Below are 8,926 nucleotides of genomic sequence, written 5' to 3' on the forward strand. Positions count from 1 at the left end.
GCTTTAAATAAGGGAGCGAGCCTTGTCGGCCAGGAACGGTCACAGCTGTCTCCCGCGGCTCTTAAATTGGACAGGGCGGGGCCGGGCTTTTCCTTCCATTGCCCAGGTGGGCGCCACCTCCCGCGGGCAGGACCCCCGCGAAGTTCCAAAGCCCTGGGCGCCTTAGCGCCCTTCCTCCTTCCTCGTAAAATATATCCCTATCCTGTGCAGTAGGGAAAAGGACCCTAAACTCACTGTAGCTTGCTGGTGACCCCAGGAGAGCCACCCTGTAGTGCTGCGACTTTAGGTTTTGGCTCATCGGCTCACTGTCTTTGAAAGCCCTGGCCACATTCACCTATGACTGTGCAAGCCCTTAAATAAAAAAAATTAAAAAAAAAAATAATTGAAACACCTTGTTTAAACACTGAAAAGTAAAATTCCCACCTTTTCTTGCCTGGAGACACCGCTGTAGTTATCAATTTCTGTTGTGTCTTTCCAGGGACTTTTCTGCACTCTCGCGTTACTTAAGCCCCAATGGAAAAATCTGTCCGGTATACAAAAAAAAAAAAAAAAAAGGAAGGGTAAGAAATACGAATTTATTGCAAATGCATGGGAGTTGGTGTCCTACAAAACCTGTCTTATGTAAGGTGTAAGGCAAGCATATGCATCTCCCTTTTACAGTTGGATAATCCATGTTTACCGATGTCCTTGGGTAAGTTGCAAGTTACTGTTTCAATGTCTTCGTCTGTAAAATGGATAGTAATAGTAGGTACCTCATGGAGTTGCTGTGTAGTCACACAAGAGTTAATGTACCTAAACCATTTAGCATTGGCCAGTGAGCACTAAGCAGTGGTTGTGGCACTGGGAGGAATTCCTGCCTTCCAGGCTCCCATGGTATTCTGCCTCCTCAAATCAACGCCTAATATCAAAACCACTCTAGCAGGTCGAGGCACAGTTCAGCGGCATTGTCCATAGGTGTTAGCTCTTGGAACACCAATATGCCCTGTCTGCTCTGCTAAGTAAGGGCTGGAGGAAATCTTGCTGGGTTCCTGTCCCTCCCCACTTCCCACTTCAGCAAATACTGGCCCTGCCTTCTGAACAACACCCCCAGCCCACCCCCACCCCAGGCAGTCTGCAACATGAGATTGTGGGAAAAACGAAGAACAGGTGTCCCATCTAACCCCAGGTCTAGGTCTCCTGTGTTGTGGCCAGAGAATGCAGGGTCAGCAATGAGAGCCCCAGGGAAGGGGCCTGGGTGGGAAGGACTCTTTCTTCTCGTGAGGTCAGATCCACTGGGAGTTGGAAAGTTCTGGATCCCATAACTTTCAAATCTTACATATACTATTTCATTTCTCAACATGTTTCTTTCTTTAAAAAAAAAAAAAATTGGCTGCACTGGGTCTAGTTCCCCAACAAGGGATGGAACTCCTGTTTCCAGCATTCGAGCTCCAGTCTTAGCCACTGGACCATCAGGGAAGTCCCCCTCAATGTGTTTCTTTTTGAGGAGCTTTTCTTCCAAGAGGTAGAGTCTGTGTTGACAACCACTACCCCTAGGACTACCCAGACTGCAGTGCTAAAGTACCAAAAGTGGGCCTTATGAGGAGGGATACAGACACTGCTTTTTTTGGGCCTACAATGATAGCGACTTAGGTGGTTGGGAAACCGTGGAGCAAGATGATGGAAAATGTGGGTTTTGGAGTTGGACAAACCTGGCCTCAAATCCCAACTTTGTCACTGAACTGTAACTTCAGATAAGTGGTCTATTCACTCTAAGCCTCAATTTCTTATAAAATGGGAATGATCTCTTAAGTGAGAAAATAATACTTACCTAATGAGATTCTTACAAGAGTTGAATGAGATTGAGTTTTTAGCTACTGCTGCTGCTGCTAAGTCACTTCAGTCGTGTCCGACTCTGTGCAACCCCAGAGACGGCAGCCCACCAGGCTCCCCCGTCCCTGGGATTCTCCAGGCAAGAACACTGGAGTGGGTTGCCATTTCCTCCTCCAATGCATGAAAGTGAAAAGTGAAAGTGAAGCCGCTCAGTCGTATCCAACTCTTAGTGACCCCATGGACTGCAGCCCACCAGGCTCCTCTGTCCATGGGATTTTCCAGGCAAGAGTACTGGAGTGGGGTGCCATTGCCTTCTCATGATAGCTATTGTGGCAAGGAGAGAAGCTATTTACAATAACAGCATGCACCCTGGAATCAGGGGGAGTTGACAAAGAACAAGAAAAAACTTGTAAAATAGAAGATGTATGAAAACTTTCTTAAGTCTGTGCTGATTTTTAGGTAAAAAGTATGGTCACTGTGTCTCTAGGTCTGGGTTTTCCATACATACACTGAATTTCAGTACATTGTTATCTGTTTTCTATTATTTGAATTATTTCTCTTCAAACTTTAAGTTCATGAGTATATAGATATTAATATCCCTAGTTTACATATGAGTAAATAGAGCAAGAGAGGTTAACAGACTGCCTAGGTTCAAATCCCCCTAGCTATGTGACCTTTAGAAAAATGTATTTTAATTTACATTTATTTCCCTGAAAACTCTTTAGGTTGAGCTTTTGGATATCAGCCATTTGGATATCCCCTTTTGTGTGAAGCCCCTTTTCCAGTGGTTTCCATATTTTTCCATTGGGCTACTATCTTTTTCTTATTAATTTGTAAGAGTAGTTATGGATAGAGATAGATATTTTGGGATCAAGCCTTTTATTACAGTATATATAGATGCAAATATTAATATCTTCTTCCACTCTGTGGCCTGCCTTCTCATTCTTTTAATATTTTCTTTTAATGAACAAGATAACTAATTGTAATAAAGCTTAACAATCTGCTTTTATGTCCTTCCAGAGAAACCTTTTTGCCTAGCTGAAGCCATGAAGATATTCTTTTGTGATTATTGATAGATATGCCCTTATTGCCATTTTTTTTTCAGGGTGGGACAATCATTTATTTATTGGACAGGGCAAGATCATTTAAAGAGAGGAAACATATCCAAAAGAATGTGTTTAGCTTGGTGTTACAGGCATTGATGCTCACAACAAACAACACTACTCAATACATCATGGAAACAGGCCATATACAACCGGGGGGTACTGTCATGCCACTCAAAAATAAGCCACAATGCTCAGGAAACAATCATTAGGGAGTTACAGAGCTTCACAGCCTCCAATTCGCCGACCTGCATTTTCTGCAGCTGGGCCACTAGGCCATAGCATTCGGCTGCTTCCCTGATTAAGTGAGCCTTCCTATATTCTAGAGAGCCTTCAACAATACACACTTCTGAATGTCACTGAAATCATAGTCAGCTGCAGGCTTAATTTGCTCACATCACTACATTTTTGGCTATCTTAGTACTGCCTCATAGCATTACAAAAAACTTCCGAACTTAATCCATTTAGCACTGTTATGATGCATCCAAATCACCCCAATCCTATGGTACATACTTTAAAAAGAGAGCATAGATTCACTGGAGGAAATTAAAAATTTGGGAAACTCACCTGACCAGAGGTATACAAACTCCTAGCAAAATTAGACATGACTGAAGTCTGCTATGTCAATTACTTGCCATATTATTTGGCATCATTTTTAGCAAGACTGTCCTGAGCAGGCAAAGATTTCAATATCCATTCTAGAGACTAGACAAACAATTATATTAACACATCATGAATGCTTGGTTCTGAGAAAAAACCTATTCAGCATCCGACTGACTGAGAAACCTGTTAGGAATCTGACCTTGCCTCCTTACATCTACTGATTCTTACCAACCACCTCCTTTCAGAGAATTCACAGTTCTTAACATGAGAAGTTCTCACTCCACATAGAACTAAACAATATTTGGGAAGCCAGCCATGAAAGATCAGATACTATGGGAATCCAATCATATTAAATGACCAGAAGAAACAAACCTGTACAGACAGAAAGATTAGTTGCTCAGGGTTGGGAGGCACTGGGAGGGAAGGACAGGTGACTACTAAAGGGTACAGGGTTTCTTTCCAGGGTGACAGCAACAATTCTCAAATTGACTGTGACCATGTTTGCACGACTTTGTGAATATATTATAAAACCACTGAATTGTACACTTTAGATGGGTGAATAGTAAGGTATGTGATTTATATCTTAATAAATTTATTATAAAAACATACTAGGAAAGGAAGACAGGCCTCAAAAGAGAAGAAAACAAGAGGATCTTGCAAATCAAGCCATACCTGAGGAAATGGTAGACAGGCATGATGGAAGGAGCTTGTTTCTCGTACACTACTTTGATTAATATGACCACTTTAACTCCTGACTTCACATTTTAAACTCATTTCTAAATTATTTTAGATTTCTAACTTTGTTCTCCTTAGAGAGCAGAGTCAGTGTTCCACAGATATATTGGGTTAGCAAAACAAAACTAAACAATGATTAAAAACCCAATGACAAAATAATCTTGTACTTCGGGCTGTGTGTTACCAGGCAGAAGAGCTGAGGTTCACTACTAGCAGAAAAAAAGCCATCAACGATAAGGGCATCTTATGATTCTTGCCTAAAGCACATTTCCTTTTTAAATTTAAATTCCCTTTACACCTATACAATTCAACAAAAGCAACGTTCTCTACCAAGAAATGTTAAGCTTCCAGCAGATCAGAGCTAGCCAAATTTCCCTAAAATTGCTATTTCTAAAAAAATTCTAGTCTGTACCCTCATCCTCACCTTCAGCAACATACAATGAAGACAGAAAACTCCAAGTCTGCTACAAATTGGAAGCTACGACCTTAATTTTTAAATTAAAAGATATTAGTTCCAAATATTTAGAACATATTTGGCCCAATTCTGTTGAAATCTACCTTTAATAAGGTTTCCCTTATTCTTACTAATTCACTGCTGCTAAGTCGCTTCAGTCGTGTCCGACTCTGTGCGACCCCATAGACAGCAGCCCACCAGGCTCCTCTGTCCATGGGATTCTCCAGGCAAGAACACTGGAGTGGGTTGCCATTTCCTCCTCCAATGCATGAAAGTGAAAAGTCAAAGTGAAGTCGCTCAGTCGTGTCTGACTCCTAGCAACCCCATGGACTGCAGCCCACCAGGCTCCTCTGTCCATGGGATTCTCCAGGCAAGAACACTGGAGTGGGTTGCCATTTCCTCCTCCAATGCATGAAAGTGAAAAGTCAAAGTGAAGTCGCTCAGTCGTGTCCGACTCCTAGTGACCCCATGGACTGCAGCCCACCAGGCTCCTCCGTCCATGGGATTTTCCAGGCAAGAGTACTGGAGTGGGGTGCCATTGCCTTCTCCAACTAATTCACAAGTTTATTATGCAATAAAGTAACAGAGGCTTCAAATAAGTTAAACTGGTTAGTAACAACTAATCAGTTTTCTTCAGTGATTACTGTTCTCCTACATAGGCAGGATAATTAATTCACGGATGGTCTTTCTGGTCTATCTTCAACTATTCTTACACTAGATAATCAATTAGGGACATTGTTTTATAGATATATGAAGAGAACACAGGTAGCTTTACATAAGTTGAGTTTGTTAAATCTATTTGTTATGACGGGATTTCTGACACAAAAATTGCTCACTGCACACTGAACCCCAGAGAAGTGATGAAACAAGACAGCTGATGTTAGGAGGTATATGGGAGTGGGGTAGGGTGAGAAGTCATGGATAAATTAAAAACTGGCAAGTATCTGCTGAAGCAGAGCCACTTTTTAGGGGGCATAAGAAAAACTAATAAGTCACCATTTTGGTCTCTTGAGAGAAATCCATTTGTTGTTAAGAACTTAAGACCATTTACTACCATTCAAGCTGCAAAATGCAGTAGTCATACTATTTCCAAAAGGATCCTAAAAACTCTAGTGCAAAAGAAATCTAAGAAAATAAATAATTACAAAACCATCAACATTTTTCAAAGAAATGTGCTCAAAACAGTGACTTTTACAAAAAATGTGAATTTGTTTTAAATGAAAAATAATTCTATGAAAGATCAAAGACTCATTTCACAGATAACTTATACTGCATTAATGACTTGATTAACAGTGTACAAATAAGGGTTGTAGACTTTTTTAATTAGGTCTGAGCGATCAATATAAATACTGATGGGGGAGTGTTTTGTATCCCAAACTCCAATATTCCAGCTTTGTGTCCTGTCCTGTTATTATAATTTGTAAAAATCTTAACGACGCAGTGACTCAAGTTTTCGTAACTTCAATGATGTGTTAGAGGACAATGCATCTTGGTTTGAAGAATTTGTTGTATCCGAAGGCCGGAACAGTACTCGACCACGATGATTAAATACATAAAATGATGGGTGATTCCTTAGTGTGTCAAATGTCTTATTTTTTAGTTCTGAAGTGGCATCCATGTCTTTAAACTCCCCTGCAATATGAACTATACCGTAACAGGTAACTGCAAAGGCCAGAAGTGTCTGAAGAACTATATCTATTGGCAGTGATTCATCTTCCTTTTCTGTTAATCGCATATAAGAACGATGCTGCGCAGCGGAAACGGCCGCGTGGGCTAGGGCAAAGAGGCCGATGCCCACCAGCCCCTTCCATAGCGACGGCGCCATGACTCCGAAACAGCAGCCCAACAAAAGAAGCGAAGGGCGGCAGAACCGTTCCTTCCTCCACCGGCGGGTGTCCGCGCAGCGCGGAAAGATCGCCCTTATTGCCATTTTAATTGTTTCCTGGTTCTTTTTTGTTCCTTTTTCTTTTACTCTCATCACTTTTGATTTGATGACTATCTTTAGTGTTATATTTGAATTTCTTTCCTTTTGTGTGAGTCATAAGCGAGTTCCCTTGTATGTAACTAATGCTTTTCTCTTGCTGCTTTTAAATATCTTTATATTTATAGCTAATTATATTTATGTCTAAATATAACTAAATAGCCTTCATTTTTGCCATTTTAATTGCAGCATGTCTTGGTGTGGACTTCTTTGGGTTCATCTTATTTGGGACTCCGTGATTTTTGAACCTGCATGTGCTTCCTTTCCCAGGTTAGGGAAGTTTTCACTTATTAATTCTTTGAGTAAGTTCTTTGCCCCTCCCTTTCTCTCTCTTTTCCTTCTGGGCCTCTGGAATGTAAATATTAGCATGTTTGATATTGTTCCAGAAGTCTCTTAAACTGTCCTCATTAAAAATTTTTTTTCTGTTCAACTTGGGTGATTTCCAATACTCTGTCTTCTAATTCAGTGTTTCTCTGTATCATCTAATCTACTTTCAATTCCTTCTTCTTTCTTTTTTTGGTATAAAGCAGCACAGATTTATTATATTATAGTTCTAGTGGTCAGAAGTAAAAACTGGGTCTCTTAGGACTAATTCAAGATGTTGACAGGGTTGTCTCCCCTCTGGAATCTCCAAGGGAAGAATCTGTTTCCTTGCTGGTCATTTCTTATTTAATCTGTTCTCTTGCTTTTCTCGAGCTTCTAGAGGCTGCTAATATGTCTTTGTTCTTAGCTAGCCTCTTTCTCCTTCAAGTGCAGGAGCATAACATCTTTAAATCTTCCTCCCTTTTTCTGACATTCCTGCTTGCTTTTTTTTGTGGCTGTGCTGGATCTTCGTTGCTGCGCGGGCTTTTCTCTAGTTGTGGAGAGTGGGGGCTACCCTCTATTTGCGGTCGCGTCTCTCACTGCAGATTATGGGCTCTAGGGCACGCAGCCATCAGTGGTTGCGACCTGTGGGCTCTAGAGCACAGGCTCATTAGTTGTGGCATGTGGACTTTGTTGCCCTGCAGCATGTAGGATCTTCCTGGACCAGGGATGGAACCTGTGGCTCCTGCATTGGCAGGTGGATTCTTTACTAGGGAAGCCCTTGCTTTCTTCTCATAAGGACCCTTGTGATTACACTGGGTCCATCCAGATAATCCAGAATTATTCCCCCCCAACTCAAAATTCTTAGCTTGATGACAATTTCACTTCAGTAATTATCTTCAAATCTCTTTCATCCTTCTTTATAAATTTCTGATGCCTTATTAAACTTCCCATGGTTCATCTACTCTTCCTCAGTTTGTTGAGCATCTTTTATGATCAGTACCTTGAACTCTTTATTGGCTAGATTGCTTATCTGGAGATAAGTAGACTTCACTTAGTTCTCCTTCTGGAGTTTTGTGTGGCTTCTTTGTTTGCAACATATTCTTCTATCTCCTCATTTTACTACTTCCATGTTTATTTCTATGTGTTAGGTAGGTTGGTTACATTTCCTGATCTTGGAGAAGTGATCTTATGCAGGTGACATCCTGTGGGGCCCAGTAATACACTTCCCTTTGTAAGGGTGCCTCCTAAGCAGGCTTCATGGGTCTTTCTGTTGTGGTGAGGCTGACTACCATGGGCATGGTTGTAAGCGGGGTTGGCCCCCAGACCAGCTGGCTGCCAGGTCCTACCTTGGGCAGTGGTTGCTGGCCACTGGTAGGTGGAACCAGGTCCTGGGGTGCCTGGCTGTGGGGGCTGGGAAGGCTGGTGCTGAGCCATTTTTCAGGCAGGGCTGGGGCCTTGCATGTCTGGCTGCTCAGCCCTGGGGGTCTTGGGACTGGTTCTGACCTGCTGGTGGATGAATAAGCTCCTAGCATTATAAACTAGAGGGGGATTCCAAAATCGTGCTTTGCAGCACCAGTGTCCTGGTAGAATGAGCTCCCCCAAATGGCTGCCCCTAAGGGACTACCAGTCACTTCCTGCTTCTCTGGGAGGTTTTCCCAGGATCAGAAAGTAGGTCTGACCCAAGCTCATACAAATTATTGCCATTGTGTTGGATCTCAGACTATATAGTATTTTGGTGTGCCCTCTAAGAACAGAGTCTCTGTTTTCTACTGTTGTTGGCTCTCCCATTTGCAAGCCTTCAAAGCCAGATGTTCTGGGGCTCATCTTCTGGTACAGAAGCCCCAGCCTGGGGGCCTCAATGTTGGGCTCAGACCCCTCACTTCTTGGGAAGAAGCTCTACAGTTGTGATTAGCCTCCTGTTTTGGCATTTCCTAT

At 42.1% G+C, this 8,926-nt stretch overlaps 1 protein-coding gene across 1 annotated transcript; it reads right to left on the minus strand.

Annotated features, from left to right (window-relative positions):
* Positions 1-6,005: 6,005 nt before the first annotated feature.
* Positions 6,006-6,621, minus strand: LOC102416370 (ER membrane protein complex subunit 5). Its single transcript, XM_044925776.1, has one exon. It carries the CDS (start codon positions 6,527-6,529, stop codon positions 6,134-6,136), a length of 396 nt encoding a protein of 131 aa, XP_044781711.1. The 5' UTR covers positions 6,530-6,621; the 3' UTR covers positions 6,006-6,133.
* Between the last annotated feature and the right edge of the window lie 2,305 nt (positions 6,622-8,926).

The sequence above is a fragment of the Bubalus bubalis genome, chromosome 12, assembly GCF_019923935.1.
Source record: "Bubalus bubalis isolate 160015118507 breed Murrah chromosome 12, NDDB_SH_1, whole genome shotgun sequence".
In the NCBI taxonomy this organism is placed as follows: Eukaryota; Metazoa; Chordata; class Mammalia; order Artiodactyla; family Bovidae; genus Bubalus; species Bubalus bubalis.

Excerpts from the sequence above, each read along its gene's own strand:
- LOC102416370 (XM_044925776.1), bottom strand. The coding sequence starts at position 6,529 with ATGGCGCCGTCGCTATGGAAGGGGCTGGTGGGCATCGGCCTCTTTGCC.